Source organism: Girardinichthys multiradiatus, chromosome 9, assembly GCF_021462225.1.
Source record: "Girardinichthys multiradiatus isolate DD_20200921_A chromosome 9, DD_fGirMul_XY1, whole genome shotgun sequence".
Taxonomy (NCBI): domain Eukaryota; kingdom Metazoa; phylum Chordata; class Actinopteri; order Cyprinodontiformes; family Goodeidae; genus Girardinichthys; species Girardinichthys multiradiatus.
The window spans coordinates 3,418,132-3,443,072 of record NC_061802.1 but is presented as its reverse complement, the minus strand read 5'-3'; the positions used below and the strand labels follow the sequence as shown (position 1 = coordinate 3,443,072).

The following is a 24,941-nucleotide window of genomic DNA, read 5'->3' as shown; positions in this document are numbered from 1 at the left end:
GATGGATGGATGGATGGATGGACGGATGTTCCGACAAAAACTGTGTTTCTATTTCTTCCTTTATTAAGTTCTAACAAATAAACAAACATTCAGGAGTTAAACAAAGTAAGGAGGAACATCTGAGGTTGTCTCAGACTGTTGGGGAACATCAGAGCTGGAGATAATCATGAAAACCGCCCGGCAGTATGGGAGCCCCTTTGTGCCAAAGAATACATTTTTATAATGCTTTATGAGACCCTAAGCAGCAGTTTTAGGATAAATATTAGTGTAAATTTAATAGCAAGTTCTTGGGTAATTTTCTCGTTTTATTTCATTTTTTTTGGGCATTAATGTGCTCAGAATGGCGTTTTGTTGGATCCATGACAGGAACGCTCAGAATTATTTTTTAAACAGGTTTTCAGTGTCATTTTTAAATTAATAAAACCTAATCTGAGTTCACCAGAAACACACATATTGGACATAGGAAACACATTGAGATAAACAGATTCTACGACTTTTACAAAAACAGTTTTTACATGCATGTAACAGGTGGAAATATCATGAATCCAAAGTTCAGCCGGCACCAGAACACACATCAGAGACCAGGTTTGGGTCGTCATACTGTCTGACGGTATTCTGGGAATCCAAAGTTCAGCCGGCACCAGAACACACATCAGAGACCAGGTTTGGGTCGTCATACTGTCTGACGGTATTCTGGGAATCCAAAAGGTAAAATTTTGAAATTTCTGCTACAATCTTTTATGCTAAAGATTTCAAAATAAATTTAAACTGTCATGTTTCTGTTTGACATGTTTGACTGTCATACCACAACTCTTTCTTGATTCAGTTTATTTCTAGTTTAAATGAGTTCTCTCTGAATCTTTAACCCAATAAAGTACGGTTAAAAATCTATAAAAAGGTATTAAAATGCCCTAAATTACATGCAGTAATTAAACAAAATCAGAAGCGTTTCTTGACAGATGGTTTCCCACTCAAATCTACAGACAAACAGAATTTGTTTTATATTTAACAGCTTTTTTTACTAGAACAAAACACCTTATAACTACTAGTTTTCTGTTTGGGTCTTTCAAATGGAAAACATAACGGCTCCAAATAATGCAATAAAAAGCTTTATATTAAATAACAAATGGTTGAAATTTGAGATGGAAATTTGAATTTATATCTATCAAAACTGCTTTCTGGGGGTAAATTTAATGCATCCCCTCAAATGTAAAGAAGCCTGGTTTTAATTGATGAAAAAATATGAAAATACATAATTAATCATTTCTATCTAATTTATTATTTTCATTATTGTAGATAAAACAATGTAAAGATTTAGAAAATTATGTGAAATAAAAATTTTGCCAGCCAAATAAGAGTTGAAATTAATTTGATTTACGCCTATACATTAAAAATTTTTTATGTTGTAATAATTGTTTCTTTAGTCCAGGTTGTGGAAAAATGTCAACAATAAGTAAAAAGATTTATCTTGTGTTTTAAACAAGTTTTTTTCCTTCCATTGACTTTCCTTTTGCATTTTAATATTTTTACCACTTTTTTACCACAAATCAAACATTTATATGGACATAAGTGCATTTTCAAACTTAAGAGCAATAAAAACATGAGTTGTAGCTTCTTCTGTTGAAAGGTGTAATAATTGTCCAAACCTAGATGTTGAATCGTATGATTTATGTAACAAAAATAGGAAAAAGCAGCCGAGCTCTGATTTCACAGCCAGGTTTCCAGAAGTCGGGTTTCCTTTAGGACCCTGGATTAAAGGGGGACATTTTATAGGAAGTAATCTCTTAAATAATAGACAGTAGTGTGTTTAAGTGCTACAAGTTCTAGATGTTCTTGAAGGGTAAGTATAAAGTCTGGTTCAAACAAAAGCCTTCAATGAATATCCACTTCTAGAGCTGCTATTAACCTTCCCAATGCTCCCAGTATCCCGTCACTTTGTGTTCCCAGGGAAATGTTTTGTTTCATCAACAAGGCTGAGGGGAATCCTGCTGAATCCAGTTCTGTTCTGACCCAGTTCTGACAGCTGGGAGCAGAAACGTCCAGAGATGCTACGGGTACACCAGCCGGACATTACAAGCTACATACAGAGTGCGGACTCCCACTAACTCAGGTTTCACTGGTTCCTGTTTAACCAGTTGGGTAAGTCTCCGTTAGTCCAGTGAGATCCGCTGAAGGTTCAAGATGACAGCGACTGCACCATCAGAATAATCACAAACTCTCCGTCTCCTTGTTTAGGATGACGAGGTGACGTTCCCGGAAGATATCGCCGTCGTCTCCTTCTGTGAGTAGTCCCCCTCCTCCTTATTGGGGTGGGAGGAATTATCGGACTTGCTGCGGCTGAACTCTGCTCCCATGATTGGTCCTGTGAATTTGGGTTTCGGCCGGATCCAGGTGGTGCAGCAAAGCAGCGTCTTGAGGAACGCCCGGCGCATCTCGTTGCTGGTCAGCGTATAGATGAGCGGGTTCATGGCGGAGTTCAGGACAGCAAGCGCCAGAAACCACTCGGCCTTGTAGAGGATGGGGCAGGTCAGGGTCTCACAGGCCGCGTCCAGGAGCAGGAGGATGAAGAGCGGCGCCCAGCAGGCGATGAAGCAGCTCAGAACGATGATGACAGTCTTCAGCAGTGCCATGGACTTCTCTGAACTTTTATTGTTGGCGCTGGTGTTGCCTCTGCCATTGGTGACTTTGCGGAAGACCAGTTTGCGGCTGCGGGTGCGTACCAGGGCGTAGATCCGGGCATAGAGCACCACGATGGCCATGAGGATAATGCTGAAGACAGTGGTGCAGAACAGGATGTAGGTCTTGTGGTAAAGTGGCAGGACGGTGGAGCACTGCGCCATGCTCTGGATGCAGTTCCAGCCCATCACCGGCAGGCCGCCCAGCACCGCTGCAATCATCCACACGGTGCTGATCAGCAGGAAGACTCGGAACGTGTTCCCATTGTTGTGCAGCTTCATCTTTAGCATGGTGAGGTGCCGCTCGATGGCGATGGCCAACAGGCTGAAGACGGATGCTGCCAGCGCCACAAACATGCTGCCCTCCCTGAAGAACCACTGCGTGGGGGTCAACTTGTAGGTGTTGGCACCAGACAGCAGGATGTTGGCGGTATAGACGACACCAGCCAGCAGGTCGGACAGCGCCAGGTTCCCAATGAAGTAGTACATGGGCTTGTGGAACTTCTTGGTCCTCCAGATGGTGGCCAGGACCAGGATGTTCTCCAGGATGATGAAGCAGCATACGATGATGAAGATCACCGAGTCAGCCTTTAGACCCGAGTCCTGCTGGGTCGACTTGCGGAACTTGCCAGTGTAGTTGTAGTGTTTGGCAATCAGGTCGGAGTAACTGTTGTCAGCCATGGCCTGCAGCTGCAACTGGAGTCCAGCAGGGGGCGGTATGTCCTCAAACTTCAGTCCCTCATGTCATTTGGTCGCCTTGAGGAGGAGCAGAGTCCTGCTGCTGGAGGTGGTCATGGTCCTGCAGAGAGCAGAGAAAATAATTTTCCTGAATGTAGCGCCAATTCACAACCTATGTCATCTCAAAGCACCTTGCAAGACAAACAGATTCATCTCAGCCAGAAATATTTAATGGAATTATTCCAGTATAATGCTTTCAGGATCAAGTTCAGCTACATCGGTTTATGGTCCCGGTCGGTTTTTAATCCCCGATGGTGAAAAGTTTCCTCCGCTCTGGACTTTAAATCTCTAATTTCTACAATAACTGGAGTCACGTTAGAAAACTCAGCGTGTTTTAGTTAAAGTTTACAGAAACATTGCCTAAAACAGCTGCGGCATTCTCTGGAGTTAATTAAAGCTCATTAAAAACTTTCCTTAGTGAATTATTTAGCAAACTGAACTCTATCCAATTACCGGCGCAAACATTCCCAAACAAACAATTCCTGAACGCTTTCAGGTGACCTTTAACCCGAGCTGAATCATCGTTCAGTTTGAATTTCTTATTTTAGAGGAAATCTCAAAAATGTTCAAACTTTAGGGAAAACATAGTAGTTCATCCAGCTCTGAAATGTTTATTTATTTGTTGTAATCAACATGAGGAAAACAACGTAATTAACATCTAGAAATCTAATCCACGAATTTATGATTATGTTTAATTTACAAAAACGATCGAATTTTGTATTTTACTTTAAACCTTGAGGCAAATTCTCAAAGAAATGGGGAGTTTGTCATATTTCATATTATTTTTGCTGTTTTAGCATTTTAAAACTTCCATATAATCAAAGACCTAAAAGAATAATCAAACTGTTAAAAACATTAAACTGTAAACAGATTTCGCTTCTAAAACTTCCTCTGAATGCAGGTTTGAATTCATTTCTGCAAGATCTGATCCCAAAATGTCTTGATATTTCTGTCCAGCAGCTCATTAAAATGGTCTCATGTGGAAACTTTTCACTGATAATCAGTACTGTCCTTTAACAGCCTGAACATTTCATCTGGACTTCGGTTGTCATGCATAAACCATCAGGATATAGATTCAACTTTATGAAACCTAAACCGGAAAATATCACCGTATGTTATCAAAGTCTCAGTAGGTGGTTCTGCTCCCTGAGATGCTAGATCCATCTCTTCAGTTTATTTTCCATAAAACGTCGCTCTTCCTCTCGATGCGACTTCATCGCGTTTTAATACAACAGACATTACTGAGATTTATTTTCTCCATTAAAATCTGATTTATTTAGTAAAACTGACCTGAACGGAGCAGAACGCGGATCCTCCAAACAGAAGAACATGAAGCGACTCCCTGAAGCTCAGTTTTCCTTTTTATTCCCCAAGAAAAAACAAAAAATCAGCGGGTTTCTGCAGAAGCTTCGCATCGGCGATCAGAAGATCGAAATGTTCTCAGGAAAACTTGTTTTTATGTTATTTCACATTTTCTACCTTCAGCCTGAGTCCGGAGCAAAAAGAGTCCAAACAGCGGAGTGAGGGTGAGGACACACACACACACACACACACACACACACACACACACACCGAGGACGAGGAGGAGGAGGAGGATGAAGATGATGCCAACCTCCTGCTCATTGGGTCTGCTGCTCTTCAAATCAGTGATTTCCCAGAATAACATAATAGTAATAATAACGAGAAAAAGTAGAAGAAGAAAAAGAAGAAGAGGGAAAAGCCTAGAATCAATAGCATAAAAGCAGCAGTAAATACATTTAAAACTTTAATTAAAATACATGGTCCATGTTAGAAAGAATAAAGACGCTCCAACCATTCTATTTTCTTTTATTCTAGAAAATATAATATATATTCACTGAAAACTATAGGTACAGTCAAGCTAATACACTCTAAAAGGTCCTTCCTTCCTTCCTTCCTTGGCATTTTTTAAATAAAAAGAAGGGGTTCGAGTTCCGGACCCTGTGGAACTCTGCGATTATTAATCCATCCCTTGTCTTCTGCCTATCCGGGTCACCGGGGTAACGGGTCTGGGAGGAAACCCCGACATCCCTCTCCCCAGTGACACTCTCCCACTCATTCTAGCGCATCCCAAGATGCTCCCAGGTCTGAAGTAAAATATAGTTCCTCCAGGATAATCTGGGCCTGTCCCAGAGTCTCCTTCCAGTGCAACGTGCCTGGAAAACCTCCAAAGGGAGGCGCCCACGAAGCATCCAGTTGCCCAAACCACCTCAACTGACTCCTTTTGAATGTGGAGAAGCAGTGACTCTTCTCCAAAGTTCTTCTAGATGACAGGACTCCTTACTCTATCTCCAAGGCTGAGTCCAGCCACCCTACGAAGGAAGCTCCTTTCAGCTGTTTGTATCCAGGATCTCATTCATAAAAATCAAGAACTTTGCTTTTTGGCTCATCTCTTTCATAACCTTTATAGACCGGAGCATTAGTTGCATTACTGCAAATGACCATGTCCAGATGATGGATTGAACAGAGCTCTGGGTGATGTTCAAGGCTTGGGATATTATTCTAGAACATAACCCTGCTTTTTAAACATCTCCATAACTTTCTCCCTGACCTGTCTGCTGTGGTCCTTGGTCTTAAAGATGCCGTGTGGTCACTGCTGCTCTCCACAAAACCCCAAAGGCCTTCACAAGAACAGCTAGATTTATAAATGACACCCATCTGGACTCTGTTTAATAATTGCATGGGTTCTAATGGACCCTTTTACACTGGATTTTATTTAGGAGAACTAGAGTAAAGGGGTGTTCCACTTCATAATCATGCTCTATAAGTAAAATGCACTGAAGTTTATGGTTGAAACGTGACAAAATATGAAAAAAGTTGAAGATTCATAAATATTTTCCAAAGCTCTGTGACTGCATGTGTTCTCTGACCGGTACTGCGAGTATATATTAGGGTCATACTGGTGTTAGACCTGAGACCAGTCCAGAGTTAGTTTCTGGTTGGTTGAAAACGAAGCTGAAATGAACAGAAAAGCGATGAGAGGAGAGGGCGGGGGGGAGGAGGTGATGGGGGTTGTGGGTAACAAAGGCCTCTTTCCGCGAAGCTGCTGACTGTATTCAGGCCCTGCATAACTGAGCGTCACCATGACGACGGGAGGAGGGAAACGGGACCCAGGCAGCAGAAGAACTGAGAGCGAAGAACAAAACTAAAATGACCAACTGCATCAAACATGAAGAAAGTCCTGGTTTCACTTGTGGTTCTGGTCTCAGTTAAAGGCTAAAACACTTCACTGTTCCTTATTCTCCATTTCTTTGCTCTTATTTTTTAGATATCTGTTCTGGTTCTGCTCCAGATCCCGGTTCTTCCTGGGTCTGTAACTCTTTGCTGCAGTGAAACTTTAACTGCCGAACATCTGCAGCCTGTAATTATGGTTTGGACCGGCTGATTGTGTGTGCCTCGCTGTTTGTGTATGTGAGTGTGTTTTAGTGTTTAACAGGAAAGCATTAGCCAGCTTCTTCCTCTCTGACTTCCTGGGATGTGATTCGTTGTTATCCCGGCGGTGAGGAATGTGGCAGCTCGCCATCGCTGCCCCCAGAGCGGGGCAGAGGGGGTGGGAGAGAGCGGGGAGGGGGTGACGGGTGTTTCTGTTGTTTAAAAGAAAAAACTCGGAAAGTTGAATCTGGTTTCCGACATTCAGTATAATTAATCACTGTGTGTGTGTGTGTGTGTGTAACTGGATTTGTGGGATCATAAATCCATAAACGACCAACACTTTTGGACCCAATTCCTTCTAGAAACAAAAGTAATTCCTGAAATGTTGCTTACATTTAGGGTTGAGGCTCAGTTTAAGGCAGTGCTTTCCAAACCTTTCAGGACGTGAAAAACATATTTCCAACATTCCCACCTCCCCTCTCCGAACGAGTTTTAAATGATTCGACTCTTAATGTTTATAAAAGATAGTAGAAAAAGATGATCATTGTTTCCCCTTTTCTCACTGTTCTTACTAGTTTTTTTAACACTACCAAATGATTTTCAAAATAAAGAAAAATCAAACAAGAACTGCACTTTTACACAACAAGAAACATAGAGTTCTCCATTGGCTTTTATTTTGTGTTTTTAAAGAAACATAAATAAAAAATCTCTAATTATCTTCTTAGCTCCATTGTGATGTCTGATCCGCTAGTCCGTGTGTCTTATAACCTTCATCTTTAATGGATTGTATTTGGATTTTTGTGACAGCCCAACATGAAGTAATGCATGACTTCTTAAGGTTCTCTTTCCCCAAAGGTTGTCTTCTTCTTGCCACTCTTCCATAGAGACCTGATTTGTGGAGTGCCTGACTGCTAGTTATCCTCTCAACAAATACTCACACCTGAGTTGTGGATCTTTCCAGCTCCTCCAAATTTACCATGAGCCTCTTGGCTTAATGTTCTCCTCACTCAGCCTGTTTGTTTAGGTGGACAGGTCTTGGTAGATCTGCAGTTGTGCCCAGTATTCAGGGGGGCAATAGGTCCAGGAGGGAAACCCAGACTTCCTGGCAGCCCCTCCAGGTCATTCAGGGGGATCCCAAGGCATTTCCAGGCCAGACAGGATATATAGGCTGTCGAGCGAGCTCTAGGTCTTAATCAGGGTCTCTTCCCAGTCGGAACCCCGTGTGGTTTACATGAAAAAGAATAAAAAACAATCAAGAGGTGTAAACATTTTTGCAAGATGTTGTGTGTAGATGTAAGTTTATTTAGGGTAACCCTACCCTAGACCTGCAGAGAAGCCTTTAATCAGGTTTTATATGTACCAGAACTTAGATGCACCTGCACCAAACACTCTGGCATTGATAAATTGGTGAGCATGACATGACATCCCCCACCAGAACCGGTCATAATTTAAGTTGACAGCCTTTCACATCTAGTCAAGAGTTAAACATCTACCATGCCACTTGTTTCCACTTCCAGCAAGGAACTCCAGTTCCCAAAGTCAGTTCTGGTCTTATTTTGATTCAGCAGCTGTAGAAGCCAGTTTACCATCTGGGCCATTCTCAAACCCAGATAAATATGGAGGAAAAACCCATTTAGAACCTTTCCCAAATCAAGAAAACATGGTCAGCATGGAGGTACCGGTGGAAACTACTGCTCACCCTGAACAAATGTAAGGGTTGGGATCATGAAGCAGCATGCTGGGAACATAATAGAGGCAGATGTTCTACTGTGATGGTCTCTGCAGCCAAAAGAAGTAAATAAGAAGATTTTATTTGTGTAATGAGTCAGTGATGACAGACAAAACTAACTAGAAGTAAATTAATTCTACTGCTTTCCATTACATTTAGAAAAAATGAATAATTAAAGAATATGTTCATTGGTTAAGTAAGGGAAGTGGGTCTGGCTGTTCTCACATTAAGAAAGGGAACTTAAATATAATTAGAGGTTTTTATAAATCACTACTTTGTCTCTGGAGATGTTAAAGACTCTGCAGGAACATTTAAACCGTGGTGTTTCATGACATTTGGTGGTCACAGTAAACAGAGGAGCAATGATGTGGACCAGCTGATTGGATCTGTTTACAACCTATCAGATAACAGTGACAAAGATTTTCTGCACACTACTGTGGTGCTCCTGAGTAACTGAAGCAACAAACCAGGTATGCTTTGCATGAATTTAATAATTTATTTATTTATTTTATAATTTACAGGAAACCAGAAACCTAAAAGGGTGTTTACATGCTGCACGAACCCTGAGAACCCAGAGAACCCCATCCAGATGTATGTACCATGGTGCTGTTGCAATAATGCAAAAACGTGTGAAGATTAGTGACACTGCTGAAGATTTCTTCGATGTTAAAAGGTTTGAATTTAGGAGGTTTTTATTTGTAACACAGTGAACGTCAGGGGGACGCAAAGAAGACGATAAAACGACCAAAACTTAATTAGTTATTTTCTATTTTGTAAGCGAAAAGTTGTTGGGTTTGCAGTTGAGAAGCTGCAAGATGTAAAAATCAACAAAAATGATTTTAAAAGTTCTTATTGAAAATGAATTTAAATGTATGTAAATAACAGCTGGCCTGTTATCTGACTACTGGTATGTTGATGTTTTGTTGAGGAACAATTGCAGGACGGAGTTGGAAATGAACAGATGGATATGAGCTTCATCTGCTGCTGCAGCTCAGCTTTCAATTTACCAGGACATCCACAGAATATTCCAGCCATCACCTTTGGTCATGAGTTATGGATCATGACTGAAAGGACAAGATCCTCGTACTGTCAAGGTTTGTGGAACAGGACCTAAACGCAGACAGGAAAACAGTAACCTCATGATGATGGCTTATTGAAAAAGAGATTACAACTGGATAGTTACAGACTGGAGCGGCAAATCAACAGGAGCACTGGAAAAATAGATTTTCCCAGCCAAACTCTAAAGACCTATTTTCATTCTGCAGCCCTGGTTTGAGAGTTCTTGCAGCTTGTTCTTAACGCATTCACTGGGCAGAGCGTCTTTTTCATGGTGTCCAAGAAATATGAAGTGGGTGTGCTGCAGCTAGAGGGACCTATGGAGACTTCCTAGGAGTCCTGCATTCGCCCTCCAGGCCAGGAAGAACATTATTCCTGCAGCCTGAGGTAAAGGAACTTATTTCTCTGTTGTTGTGGACTATGAATTAGACTAAAACAAGAGTCAGAACAACTTCACAGTGAACCGAACACAAGAAAGAAACTATGGAGCAAACCAAGTACGGAAGGCTGGGAGTGTCAGAAACCAAAATAAATCAATTAATTAATAACAAGCCAGAATGATCCAATTACAAAACTAAGGGAGAACCAAAACACAAAGGATATTTATTAATCATAGGGGTGTCTGTCTACTTTCTACTGTAATTCGGTATTTTCATGAATTATGTTAATGATCATTCAAACAGTCAAAGCTCACATGTAATTTAATTCAGTAGTTTATTACCTTTTTATCCCTGTTTTGCCAGTTGAGTCTGTTAGAATAATAAAGCTTTCAAGCTAATGCTGGGTCTATTATAACATTCAATATAGCATGAAGATTGTTTTCTCAGTCTGATTTCTGAGTGTGAAGGGCAATAAAATTAGTTTAACAGAAACCATGTTTATCTATCTATCTATCTATCTATCTATCTATCTATCTATCTATCTATCTATCTATCTATCTATCTATCTATCTATCTATCTATCTATCTATCTATCTATCTATCTATCTATCTATCTATCTATCTATCTATCTATCTATCTATCTATCTATCTATCTATCTATCTATCTATCTATCTATCTATCTATCTATCTATCTATCTATCTATCTATCTATCTATCTAAGAGTTTGTGGGTGAGCTTTAATTGTCTACTCTGGGTAAAGGTTGTGAAGAATAAGAAGTACACCAAATAAGGTAAAGACACACGAGCCAGACCACTCCAAACTGGTCTCCGCTCCACCCAGTTTTAGTCCTATTTCTCTATATAAGAATGGTTAAAGGGAACATATACAAAATCCACTTTTTTAGCCTTTAAATTCATTTTGTCGTGTACCAGGAGTTTGTAGGAGTGCAGAAAAGTTGAATTTATTCTCAATAGATGTTGCGAAGATATCTTTATATTCTGTTTGGGTCATATTTTTTAGTTTGATCAGTTTTCTCTATCATCTGTTATGTTTTTACAACTGTTACGTCACAGTATTTGCAGCTAAACAAGGTCATGGACTTCCGGCTGATCAATTTCGCGTATCTGCCATTTTCAATTCTCACTGCGGTTTTGTAGTCCAAGCTCAAGTATGCCTACTCTGCAAGAGGTTCGGTTGGGTTCGGTTGTTGGGTGTATTAACCCACACATCTCCTTACACCATCCCCCAGCATCTGATCCTCTTCAAAGTGCCCGGTTACATTTGTTTTTCATGGAAATGTTCACACATCAATGGGGAAATTCCTCTTCGTCTGCGTGAAGTAATTCAAGGACGAGTGCTTCAGCAACCTCAGTCAGTATCAAGAAGGATTTGCTGTTTGCAGTTTTGCAGACAAGCACGTGCAGATCTATTTGCAGTTCCTTCTGTCAATAGATTTGCTTTGTTTTTGCCGTTTTTGTCTCGTTTCTGTGCTGCCAGATAATTTTATCTCTGTTATTAAACTAGAAAAATGGTTGAACGGGGTGGAGTTGAACACTCTTTGTAAAAGAGGAGCCTGTGGAGCTACAACAACAAGAAATTTAGACCAAAACATCGCAGTTCCACTTTATATAGACCACAACTGAATGATTTAAGTGTGAAAAGGGAGGATTTAAAAGCATGATATGTCCGCTTTAAGATAGGCATCCTTTTTGGTTCAGAGTCTGCATGTATTTCTGTATCCAGTGGAGAGATAAAGGTCATTATATTATATATGCACACTTATCGTTGTTATTCTACTCACAGTGATCATTTCACTAAAAATAGTCTTCCTTCCAGGTTAGAAGATAAGGAACAAGGGATAGATTTTCCTTAACAATTCCTACAGGCATTATTTTTAAGATTTGAACCCCTCATCAATTACTTTAAGTGACCTAATAATAATAATAAGAAGAATGATAATAATGTTATCTACCAGCAGGAGCTTCTTGACAGTGGACTTTAAGCAGAATAGCATTAAATATTAATTATTGTGAAAGTGGTTATGAAACGTCCTCCTGGAAGAAATGAACCATCGTATGAAGATGTGGTCGATGTCAACATTTCCAACCTGAACATGTTTGGTAGGAGAAAACCAAACTGGAAAAGGTTCAAAATGGCTCCGAGGCAACATGACCAGCACCTATTCTGTGTATTTCTGTTGTTTTGTTTCCTTTTCTGATTTTCTTTGCTGTCGTAACATCCTCTCTAGTTACGATTGCTGGTTTTTAGGGCTTTTTCTTGATTGTGATTATCTCTGCTTAGTATCAAGTTTTTCCCAAGACAGTTTTTCCATTTCTGACTTTTCATTTAAATGTAATTCATTCTTCAATAATTTGTGCTCCATCTGTTCTACAAGCGAAGGATTTAAAACCCACAGGACATAATTTTGAGATGTGAAGCTTTAAATTAGTGCACAAATAACCACACACTTCTGCTGCTATGCTCCTAAATTAGCAAACAATTGTTGGAGCAATGGAGCATTTTATACAATTTCTTACTTATAGACCTAAAACTTGCTGGTTATTGGTAATTATCTGAATACAGGATGAGTTATTAGTTATTCGAGTTTTTAGTGTGCCGTTTAAAATCCAGTAAGAGTTTTCCTTTCCTTGCTGGCCAGTGTGTTAATTTGAGGTAAGGAACTCGTGGACCACCTACATGAGTGTAATAGTTGGCTGGACTGTTTTTCAGGCCATATCCTGCTTGTGTGATCCACTTTAAACATTAAAAGCAGGAGGTTCGGTGGGAATAAAAGGAAGAGATCAATACAAGAATAAATATTAAATTATCATCTATCTCAGTCTCAGCATCTGAGGACATTAAGCATCATAGCCCAGCAGATGGTCAAAAGCATTGTAGTATACATTACTATCATGTATGGTAATCATTTACACTGTGCATGTTTTATTTGTAGATTTAAGGGCATTTAGTCTCCCCCTGATAAATCTGCAACCTTCTTAAATGTGCTCACATCCTTGAATCAAATTTATCGAAATGAGTTTGGTTTTTTGAATTTTTAGCAGCAACAAGCAGCATCGCCCTGCTGTGTTTAAATGGGATGTTGTTGATTTCATTAGTCCACCCAGTCCTCATATTTGTCTCCATCTCGAATCTGTCCAATTTGTAACAATATCATGTCAATAAAATCTGTTCAAACCCCACTTACTTTTATTTAACCCCTATTTAACCAGACAGGAACAATTTCTTATTTACCACTGCAACCTGGCAAAAGGCAGGGCCTGTTGAGAAAATTAGCTGACAAAAATTATATAACAACAAACAAAACAAGGTAAACATTATACTAAGTAATCAAATTCCCAAGGAAAATTAGAAAGACATGACTAAATAAACTGAAAAACCATACAGTCAACCGAAGGATCAGGAGTGCAACAGTTGACACAGGTAGGGTAGGGATAGACCAAGAAGGGTTTTTCATATTAACATCAACCAATGGATTTTGTGACAAGTGTGTAATGATGGCCGGTTTCAGGAAGCATTTGTTACAACCCGGATGGCAGAGTGTTGGAGGACATCAAGTTTTATGAGTAAGCTCCTGCATGCTGTTGTGTAAATTACATCATTGTAATCTAAAACGTGCAGGATGGTCATTTGAATGAGTGTTGGGTTACAGAGGAAGTGAAATTTTTATTTTGCCTGATCTAAATCTGGGGAGGGGCCAGAACTGAGTAGAGAACTGTCTCATCAATGTAAATATGAATGGATGAATGCACAGAATTTGCTATGTCATTAATGTAGATGGAAAATATGGTGGGACCAAGAACAGATCCCTGTAGAACACCATTATTAACAGGGAAGGGCTGAGAAAATGTTTTCTGATTTCACTCATTGCACTCTTTCTGTGAGATAGCTGGAGAAGAAGGAATTAGATTTACCAGAAATGCCAAATGCTGCCAAGCCAATGAGACAAATATGATTCACAGGGCCAAATAAAAATTAAAGCGCAACGTTACTAGGAGTCCAAAGCAGAAGCCAGATGCAATTTAGGAGTTTGAGGGTTGCAGCTGTACAACCATTGCCAGGTCTGAAACATGAACCAGAAAAGAAAAGGATCCAGCTCATCGGACCCGGCAGGTCCAACCTAAGGAGCTCTTCCAGTACCTCACATGCTGAAACTGTAAAATGAAGCTGTGGGCAGGGGGAGTGATCAACATTTCTATTACTGAAATATAAACTGGATTTATAAAATGTTTATTAAAAAGATCAACCATGTGCCTCTTGTCTGATACTATGATGTTTACGTACTTTTATTTTACAGGTCTTTAATTAATTTGCAGGACCTTTCTGGATCAGAGCTACCAAGTAAAAACTGTTGTATAATTTGCAGGTTCTTGCACCTTGCAGTGAATATCATCAGCCCTTTCAGTTGTGGAGTCTATCGTTTCTCTATTTTTGGTGAAAATCAGTCCTCCAGTTCTTTTTTTGGGTCCTGTCTGTTGTGGTACAGCTGTGGGACAGATCAGGACCGGTGGGTTCTGAAATAAGAGGCCCAATCCAGTGGGTTACAGGGTGGTGTGTAGGTGGCGCCTGGAAGGGGCTGGGGGGTGCTGAGGCCTCTGCAGCACCCCGGGATCCTTTTAGCATTCAGCAGACCGCTCATTAAACATGCAAAGCCGCCATGTTGGAGCTGTGGGGCTGAAAGAGTTGTCTTTGTCCTGTAATTGGAGATGGTTCTGTGGGAACTACAAAGAGAGCAGGGCCTCCTCACCCTCTCCACTTCTCTCTGATTCATCCTGTCCTTCCTCCTCACACAGTTTTTTAACTCGTTGCATAAAGATTCAGCTTCCAGGAAATGATCCAGTCAAAATGTCCAGCTTGAGAAACAGCAAAAAGGATCCAAGCCAGTTACCTGGAATGACTTGACTCTTATTAACAAACACAAATATAAAATTATCCCCAGCAAACCAGAAAATCTGTTTTATAAAAGGTTAGAACAGGCAGAAAATTTATGGTTTAGATATCAGAACACATTAAAAATTCAATTAATTCAAAATTTAACTAAAAATGAAGTTCAACAAATTTAAAATGAACACTGACGGTGATCATAGTGTCGTTTTCCATTTCAGAAAACAGAACTAACCAGCATGCTAACCAGCAAGCTAACCACATTCAGCAGCAACAACTCCCACCGGTCTGTCATATCATTGTGGAGGAACCATAGCACACTTTCCCTTCCAGTGTTGCACCAGTTTAATTAGTCTGCAGACATTTGTTTCTGCACAGCTCTCTTAAGGTCCCAAAACAGTATTTCATTTAGGTTGAGGTCTGGACTTTGACTAGGCCAGCGTAACACCTTGACTCTTTTTTTTCTAGTCATTCTGTTGTAGATTTCCTGCTGTGTTTGGGATCATTATTCTGTTGATGACCCAGTTTGGGCCAAGCTTCTCCTGCTGGACAGATGACCTCTCATTTGACTGGAGGGCACTGCTGTGGAGAAGTCCCTGGTCCACTCAATGACAGGAAGGTGCCCAGGCGTTCAGGATGTAAAACAAGCCTAGATCATCACCAGCCTTGACAGTCGGTGTTTGTGCTGAGAAGCTGTGGAAGGTTTTCTACAGATTAGCATCTGTGGTTGAGTTTTATCTGTCCAATCAGGGTTGTTCTAGAAGTCTTGTTGGTTCAGATCCAAGTTAAAAACCAAAATCATACTAGAGTTCTGGATTGCTTTGCTGGCATTTAATGGGTATTTTCTGGACCGTTTTGGATTACTTTTCTGAACCTGCAGGGGTTGTAATGGTTCACATAGGGACTGTAAAAGTTCAGGGAAGTAACATATGAAGTCAATATGTTAAAGTAGGCTAGATAGCGGGGCCACGCCTCTAATTTCCCAGCATTCTACCTGTACCTAGCTCACCCATCGATGGGCGTCACAATCGTTCAACCCTACCCTCCTTTTCCCCCTACAGGGCATCACTTCATCCCTTGACTCTTCCACCTCTGTCTCATTACCCTCATTTCTCCTTACTTCTCAGCCTCATTCTTCACTTACATTCAATCTCCTCCTTGTTCTAGGAGCCGTCTGGGGGGATCTGAGACGCATCTCCAAAGCTCTTGCCCTATTAAACCTTTCAACTCACTGTATTCTGTATTTCTTTTATATTTCTTACAGAGAAAAGAGACTTTTTTTAAACTGTCCTCTCGTCAGAGCCAGCTTCTCCCTTGCAGTGAATTTACGGGTACGTCCTCTCCTGAGTAGATTGGAAGTTATGTGAAATGTTCTCCAACGGTAAACAATCTTTCTCTTTGTAGAGTGACAGTTTGGAAATGGATCTTTAACTCCTCTCAGATTGATGGACAGCAGCAGTTGCTCATCTAGTGTCATTGCTGATGCGTTTCCGTCTTGGCATTGTGTTAATATACGCTCCAGAAGAGCAAATTTCTAAAACTTATGGAGCATTTATAGAGGTGTCTGTCAATGACAGCTGCGATAAAATAAAACTCTTCATTTACATTTCTGAGGTTTTAAATTCCCCCAACAAAAAACAGAAACCTGTAAGTTTTGATCTGTCACCTTGGCTTTGGTTAGTCTCTTGGTGTTTCTCTGACGTGGTTCAGTCCACGTAGACCTGCTGCTATTTTTGTCAGTAGAACCAGATGATTTGTGAACGGTCTGCACCCTTTTTTGCATCGACAGCATCAGACCCGTTGAACACTAAATGTGTCGCAGTCTGAGCGACCAGAACGCCACAGTCATGACCAGGATCGTAATTAGAGCTGCAGGAACGCCCAGAGAGATAAAACCAACGTCCACATCCTGTCACATCAGACCCGAGGGGGTTGTAGGCAGCTAAACCTCCAAAGTGAGCACAGCAGAGCCTGTCCCCATTCTTGCTGTTGTCCCACTGCTGGAGACAAGAATCAAAACACAACTGGGAAGTTCGGCATCTAATAATTTATCTGATCTTTAACTTTTTTTGTCTTTGTGTGTTTAGAGAGATTACTCTTGGTTTTTACTTGATTTAAACTGGATTGGTTATTTTGATGAAACACATCAACCAGGGAGGTTTATCTTCTAACAGCAGGGAGAGAAACGTAAAAACAAGTTCAAGATGTCTTACGGTTTGCTTTGTTTTCTCAGATTCATTTAAATTGTTCTGAACCATTGATTTCTTTTTATCATGCTGCAGTAAATTACAAACAGAAGGTGTTTCGGGGAAGTTGGTCCCATCTTGCAATGTTTCCTGTCCCACTTTCAACTCTTAAAAGTCATTTTTGGTTTGATGATACAAATAATATAAGGCCTTTTTCCCACATAGCCAAATTGGTCTGGCCCGGTTCTGGCCCATACAGTCCAGCTCCACTCGGTCCACATACCCCAAGAACAATGGTCCTTTGGAGCATCAGGTTTGCCAGTGATGGCCCACACACTGGTGGCTATGGGCTGGTTTCAGTTCTGGTACCAAATGTCAGTCTAACGTGTCCCTTAATCAAACCTTAACCAGCTGTTTTCATTATTATTCATTCAGTTTTGATAAATGGGTCAATTTAGGCACCAACATTTTTGAAAAACGGTCCATTAACTTTATGATTGTTAGTTATGGTTTCCAGAAAAACAGGTAATAAACCGTCATATTTGATTCATCCAGCTCAACGGTTCCCTTTTTATGAGTTGTTTCATTTGTCATGTGCCGTGTTTGTTTTTTTTACCGTGTTCGGTCCGGCAGAGAAGCACTCAGAATTGTTCTCTGAGTGCCAGGAAAAAGCCCAACAAATTTACTTTCACAAGTGGAGCATTACAGCTGACGCTTTAAAGCTCTGCTTGATATTCACAAAAGAAACTGTATTAGAAACTGCTATGGGATTATTTCAATTGTTACGGACACGGAGACAGAAATGGAAAGGAAAAAAAAGAAGCACGAAAGAGAGAAAGGAGGGCAAAAAGGAAAAGGGGAAAGAAGGAGAATAGAATGGAGAAGAGAAAGAAGGATGAAGAGAATACAAGATAACACCCTGCTTGCTTCTACACCTGCAGAAATGTTCGTATTACCAGCCTTTTTACCCAAAGCGGCACGGTACTCATGAATGCAAGATGTATTTAGTTGTAAATGCGGCTCAATATAGAACATTTGTGTATCTGGTAACACCTGAATCTAAACACTTGTGGGTCTGAGTGTGAGTGCGCTTGTGTATGCAAGGTTTCTCCATAAAAATATGCAATAGTGAGTGTGAGGAGCCACAGACCTGCCCCCTGGACCCGGGACAGATATGGAGGAGATCCAAGCCACAGACATCCAAAGGCCCCCCAGAGCACAGGAACCCCAGGAGAACCGCCACCGGGACTACCGTAACCCCCCAGAGAGGAGCAGAGGAGAATTCCAGGGGAACCACCCAGCAGCCACAGTGCAGAAGCCCCAGGGAGCTGCAGCGACGAGCCCACAGACCCCGCTGGGAGCCATCTACGCCATGTGCCGTGTTTGATGCAACCCTGTTACAGATACTCAGGCACCTCAAAAGAATTTTATTTTTAAAATGTTTCTAAATAATCCTTTATAATTAAATAAAGGAAGCTAAATTGTATTTGAAGACTGATAATAGTTGACTTATATATAAGCAACTTCTGAAATCTTTTTCATTCAATTTTCAACTAATTTCAACATTTGTTTTTTTAATATTTGCTGAAATGCATCATGAATGTAATTATTTAATTTATTAGAATGACAATAGGTTAAATCCTTGTCAGCTGAAAAAGTACTTTAAGATTATTTTAATAAAAACTGACATGCTAACAGGCTCGAAGGAACACATTACCTTGAATAACTGGGAAAAAGAAATATTGAAAAGAAATTCATGAAATAAATGAAAACATTTCACCAGAACTGTCAAGTGTCAGGGCTGCACGGTCAAGACGTTGGTAGCACTGTTGCCTTGCAGCAAGAAGGTTCTAGGTATGAATCCCAGCCTAGGGTCTTTTTTACAGAGTTTGCAAGTTTCGCAGGCATGTGTAGATGGACTGGCGCACTGTCCAGGGTGTACCCCGCCTCTCAATCAATGATACCCAGCAACCTTGCAAAGATATAACGGGTAATGATGGATTGATGGATGGACGGATGGACGGACGGACGGACGGAGTCCAACAGTGTGGGCTTGTTGTTCCATTTTTTGGTTTTGTGTCAGGTCTGCAGGCAGGTCAGTCCAAAAGCCCTATACTCCTCTTCCTCAGATCTGCCTTTTGAATGTAAGTTTTCTGTTATCTTTGCAAAAAGTAAAGAAATTCCTGGAACAGACGTGGTCCTGAAGGTGGCAGATGTTGGTGCAAAATTTCTGCTGGCCTTATATGCAATAACAGTGCCAACAAAGAGGTGGAAAAGATGCAACACCATCCTATCACAGAGCCTGGCTGCAGGCTGGATACTCCGTTCTCCACAACAAAGATCTGGATTATTGATTTATCCGACTACGATCCATGCTCCTCTGTGTGATGGTCCATCCCTGATGCCTCCAAGCTGAGTGAGGTGGAAAAAATGAAGAAGAATGTAACACAATATAGTGAGTTTTATACTTTTCCAAAGTAATCTCTTGTCCTTGTGGTTTTATAAGTTGTTGATGATCTGAAATTGGAAATTACGGCTGGAAAGAAGATATTCTGCTCTGTAAAAAACTGAGGATCCTCTGGATGTTGCTTTTGGACCAGTAACCTCATGAAAAGGCCTGAATTGTTTCCTTTCCTTTCCGATCTACAAAACTGGAAAGGAAAGGAAAATATTGTGGCCTGAAATCCATTAAGAGATGGTTATTAATGGATAAAATGGAGCTGGGAAAAGGAAACATTAAATATTTTAGCAACAGAGTTCCTGATAAGGGGTAAAAGTCAAAGACAATATCAGAATGGTTCCTTTTATTGGGATATTCCCTCCTGTGCACTCTGATCTGGGCTTGTTTTCAACAGTTAAACAAAAAATCATAAAACTGCACTTCGATACACTTTCTTAAAAGAAATGTAAGTTTTTACAGACAGAAGAGTCAGAAGAGAGGTAGCTGATATTTGGTCTCTGCTGCAGCTGATCTGAGGTGAGATCTTGGCTCAAACAGTAAACAGCTTTAATCCTGTTCAGACTGGTTATCCGTTTTAATCCTGTTTCTGTCTGAGATCTACGGAGACGGCCTGACCTCAGATCAGATCTGTGATACTCGCTTGAGGCGAGGCATCAGTATCAGAGTTTCAGTCATGGTAGCGTCAGATTTCAAGCAACCCTTTTAATGTTAGAAAGTTCAGCCCGATGCTGTTTGCTGAGTTTTTTGGTTTTCATCAGGCTTTAAACAACTTGTCTTTACTGGCCCGGCAGGAACTTAAATTACGAGTTTGTCAAATAAACGGATTTTACGAGGTATATATTTTTAAATTCATTCAAAGTTTTCCGCTTATTTGAGATGTCTGGAGGTAACAGGTCCAGGATGAAAACCTTGACATCCCTCTCACCAGAAACACTCTCCAGCTTTTTCTGGTGAACGGATAAATTGGGTCTCCTCCCAGTGGGACGTGCCTTGAGAGGCCTCGTGATTAGATGCTAAAACCAACTTTACTCTGAGCTCCTGACCTTATCTCCAAAGACTGAGCCCATCATCCACCTGAGAAAGCTAATTTTAGCTGCTTGTATCCAGGATCTTGTTATTTGGTTCCAGTCCCAGATAGCGAACTATACATGGCAAAAGAGGCACCTTCATCCAGCACACATACTGCGTAGAAATGAAAACCTGACTAATTTTAAATGTGGAAACAAGAAGTCACTCACAACTGGATCAGATTGGGGCCACATCACTTTTCCCTTGTTGCAAACACCTGGTCCAGTTGTGGGGGACTGTTGTCTGCCTGTTGGGCCGTTATAGTATTGTTTAACATGTATGCTTATGACACTCGACTTTATATTATCATATTATTACCTTACAGTCACTGAGTACATGTGTCCATAATATCAATGAGCAAGTGGGTAAACCGGGTTAAAGATCAGCAGGAGGCTAAAAATGACACAGCATACGTAGGTGTGGTAATAGAATATGAAATTATACAACATCAAGCATATTATTAAATCAGCCTTCAACCCTGTTCAAGAAATCATAGTAATTAAAACTGAACCCAGAAAACCTGGAACATGCTTCTATTTGCAGTGATGACACCTTTAAAGTCCAGCCAATCAGCGGGCTGCTTTACATCAGGATGGAAAACATCATTTTTCTCTGGAGGCCCGTTTAGCCAAAGAATATTCAGATCAGACTGCTTGGTTGTTATCGTTAATTAGCATTTTAGTGCTTCTTTATTGTTTTTTCTGTAAAGCACTTTGAATTACCTGATGTGTGAATGGTGAGATAGTAAAATAAACTCTAGCATATTTCCTTTTTTTTATGTCCCATATGCTGAGATTTGCAGCAATATAATAAAACTAAATGTCAGATGACTGATTTTAATGCAGCCTTTTAAACTAATTCAGTTCAGCTCCTAGACTATAAAACTGCCCCTGTGGTCTAATATTTAATAGTATTACAGATTAGACAGCATCTCGTGCCCATTCATGGTGAGAGATGAACTTTAGCTCCTTTGAGCAGAAAAGGTTGAAGAGGCCAAAAGGCCTCAGTTGCTCCCCCAACGAGTTAACCCCAGGAGGTCGGGCAAAGGCCAACATATGCATGATAATCAATTAAACCAATAAGAGATAAATAATAAATCATAGAGTTGTGGATTTAGGAAATCTGTCTGAAATAAAATGATGACAGATTTTCAGAACCTTTAGGAAACTACAGGGTTCTTCCAACAAAAATCCTAAACATCCTCAATATTTGAAAGTTTTTTGTTTGATTAATCAGCAGATTTTCTGGTTTTGGTTCTGCGTGATATCTTTGCTATGTTTTAGTTGCTAAGGTTAATAAAATCAGTGATAAAGTGTAGCAGATAGGAAGCAGATCTCATTTTCAGATCTCTTTAATCAGGACTATGATGGGTTTCTTAGGATCTTTTAGCAAAGGTATAAAAACAATACAGGATAATGACGGTTTGATATGAATCTGAACTGATTCGGCTTATCAGGGACCCAGTATCCAGATCCAAGCTCATAACATTGCACAGAACCGAAGAGAAACGGTTAACAGAACCAGAGTGTTGATTCTCTGGATGACTGGAGCCAAACAAACCCTGAAACTCTGCAACAAAAGGCCCCAATCCAGCTCTCCATCCTCCTCCTCCACCCCACCTCCCATCCCAGTCATTCACTGGTTCCCAGTTAAAAGGGGCACAGGGGATGGGAGCAAGTCACGTGGGCAGAAGGCTTGTTTATCACAACAAGGGGCGACCGAGGGAGAAACAGACTGCAGAGAGAGAGAGAAGCAGCTTTTCCCACCGACTCATTCAGAACCACTTTCACATACCGTGGTGCCGACCACCATTGCCATGGAGACGACTGGACGACCAAGAGCAGCAGGAGGAGAGAGAGAGTTTTTTTACATTCATACCCATGTGACTGCAACAGGAGGATGGTAAAAAAAAAAAAAACAATTATAAAAAAGGTTCAAAACCCAATAAATGGTTTGAAATAAATGTTGCTTTAGAATCAGAATCAGAATCAGAATCAGAAAAGCTTTATTGCCAAGTATGTTTTTGGACATACAAGGAATTTGTTTTGGCGTAGTCGGTGCAATACAGTACAAATTAAACAGTATAAACATATCTACAATATAATATAAATATATGTGCACAGTTTTAAGTGAGTGAGAGTCAGTTACAGCTGAACACCAGCGAATATCATTCATTTTCATTAAAATTGTTCATTAAAATTGTTCTCACTTCTAAAGAGATTCCAGGAAAACTCCATCGAGAAAACAAACATAGTCAGCTAAGGTGGGAATTTTCTCAAGGACAAGTGTTGATTTTCACAAGACCAAACACTTTCTGCACATACATGTTCAAAATAATAGCATTGTTTGGGGGTAAAGCCTAAAATCCATATTATAGTTTAAATTTCTAAACCTCCAAACGCAATGGGAACACTGTACAATCTATTACAAATCAAAACAAAGAGGGAAAATTTATCCAATTTGTTATCAATCTGATCTTTTCATTACAAACTCAAACATTTCCTGTAAAAACCGAAAGGATCTTAAAGTTTTTGTCTAGCTGTGAATCACCAAAGTAAAATTTATTGGTATAACTACTGTTTTTTAAGAACTGTTTCACATCTGTGTTGCATGGAGTCAACCACAAGATTAAGTTGAGGTCCAATGACTCGACTGGCACTTCCTTAATGTTAATGTTGTTGGTGTGGAACCAAGATGCTGCTGATTTACTGGTGTGTTTGGGGTTGTCGTCTTGGTGAAACTCCCATGTTAAGGGTTTCCCCTTGATAACAGGGCAACATGACCTCTTCAGGTATTTGGATGTATTTAGACTAATCCATGGTGCCTGGTATGCAATAATCAGGTCCAACAGCAGAGTACGATAAACCGTCCCATATCATGATGCATTGGCCACCATACTTCACAGCGTACTGTAGCTTCACTTCAGTGTTTATGGGTCATCTGGAGAGCTGTCTGCCCCACCTAGCCCCAAAAGGACCAGTCTTTATTTTATATAGTCAACAAAATGTTTCTCCATATCTCTATAGTCCGTTCAGTTTGTTCTTTAGCAATCTCCAAAATTTAAACAAAAACCAAATAGACTTGAAAAAACAAAAATACTATATTTTAGTTTTCTAATGCACTCAGGGACAAATATTTAACATTTGAAGACATGTCCTGTGGTCTGATGAAACTACAATTGAAGTGTTTAGCCATTATGATCATTGTTGCAGATGGAGGGAAAAGGGGAAAGATTGCAAGCCTGAGAACACCATCCCAACTGTGGCACACAGGGATGGCAGCATGATGTTGTCAGGGTGTTTGTCTGAGGAGGGACTGGTGCATGTCACAAACTAGATGGCATCATGAGGAATGAACATTATGTGGAAATATTGAAGCAACTTCTTGAGACATCAGCCAGAAAGATAAAACTTGGACACAACTGGGTTTTTAAAAAGGTTACAAACCACCACATTAGTTACAAACTCCCCCCAGCAAAGTCAATGTTTTGTCATGGCCATAACAAAATTCGGATATTAGTCCCATTATTAATTTTGTAGGTAGAGCTGAAAAGGTAGGCAGAGCAAGGTGGCCTACAAACCAGTAACACCAGTTCCGCAGGAGAAATTCGCGCAAAATATCGGGAGAAGCTTGTGAAACCCAAAGGTTTGACCTGGGTCAGACAGTTAAAAAAGGCAATTCTAACAAACATTATAGAAATATATGTAAACTTCTGAATTGAAGAAGGCAATAAAAACGTACCTTATTATTCTTGCATTTAGCTAATATTAATAATTGTGGTAATCCAGGCTGACCTGAAACAGTTAAAGGTTAATCTGACTGTAAGGAGAATGTATAAATGCATTAAACATATTCTATGTAAGATATTTTAAACTGATCTTTAGTATTTCTGAATACTGATTGACAATTTAAGAAATATACAATTTCACTCAAAATGGTTTTGAGTCACTAAACATTTGTTAACTAAGGAAATATTCACATTTGTGAGCGTGTAGCTCATTTTGTAGCTCCTACGAAGAGGTCTTTAGATCTCCGCACATACGTTTTATTATAAATATATGAGTCCCAGATTGTATTTAGGAAAATATGCTAACATGACACACAAGGCAGCGGCAACAATGGAGTAAAATGTTTAAAAACAGAAAATGCTAAAGAATTACTTTATCAATTGCTAACCGAATTAAAGGTGGGATGTACAGCTAAGGAAAATATGTTTAAGTTATTCCTATTCTGTCAAAACTCTTCAGTCAGGGAAGAATATTTGTAAATGAACTATTTTGCTAACGGAGTTTGGCGCTGTCAGATGTAAGATAGGCCGTATGGCGATGATAGTTGTCGTGACTGTAAACATTT

General features: G+C 40.2%; 1 protein-coding gene and 1 long non-coding RNA gene across 2 annotated transcripts; one reads left to right on the top strand and one right to left on the bottom strand.

The window, feature by feature from the left end:
* LOC124874460 lies at positions 1 to 753 on the top strand. Its single transcript, XR_007039809.1, has 2 exons — positions 1 to 585; positions 664 to 753. It is a non-coding gene; the product is annotated as an uncharacterized LOC124874460 (long non-coding RNA).
* A 182-nt stretch (positions 754 to 935) lies between these two features.
* s1pr1 (sphingosine-1-phosphate receptor 1) lies at positions 936 to 4,931 on the bottom strand. The gene is made up of 2 exons (XM_047375810.1): positions 4,704 to 4,931; positions 936 to 3,474 (listed from the first exon to the last, which is right to left on the bottom strand). Exon 2 carries the CDS (start codon positions 3,354 to 3,356, stop codon positions 2,232 to 2,234), a length of 1,125 nt encoding a protein of 374 aa, XP_047231766.1. The 5' UTR covers positions 3,357 to 3,474; positions 4,704 to 4,931; the 3' UTR covers positions 936 to 2,231.
* Between the last annotated feature and the right edge of the window lie 20,010 nt (positions 4,932 to 24,941).

What these genes read in the sequence shown, in the direction of transcription:
- s1pr1 (XM_047375810.1), bottom strand. Translation starts at nt 3,356, where the DNA reads ATGGCTGACAACAGTTACTCCGACCTGATTGCCAAACACTACAACTAC.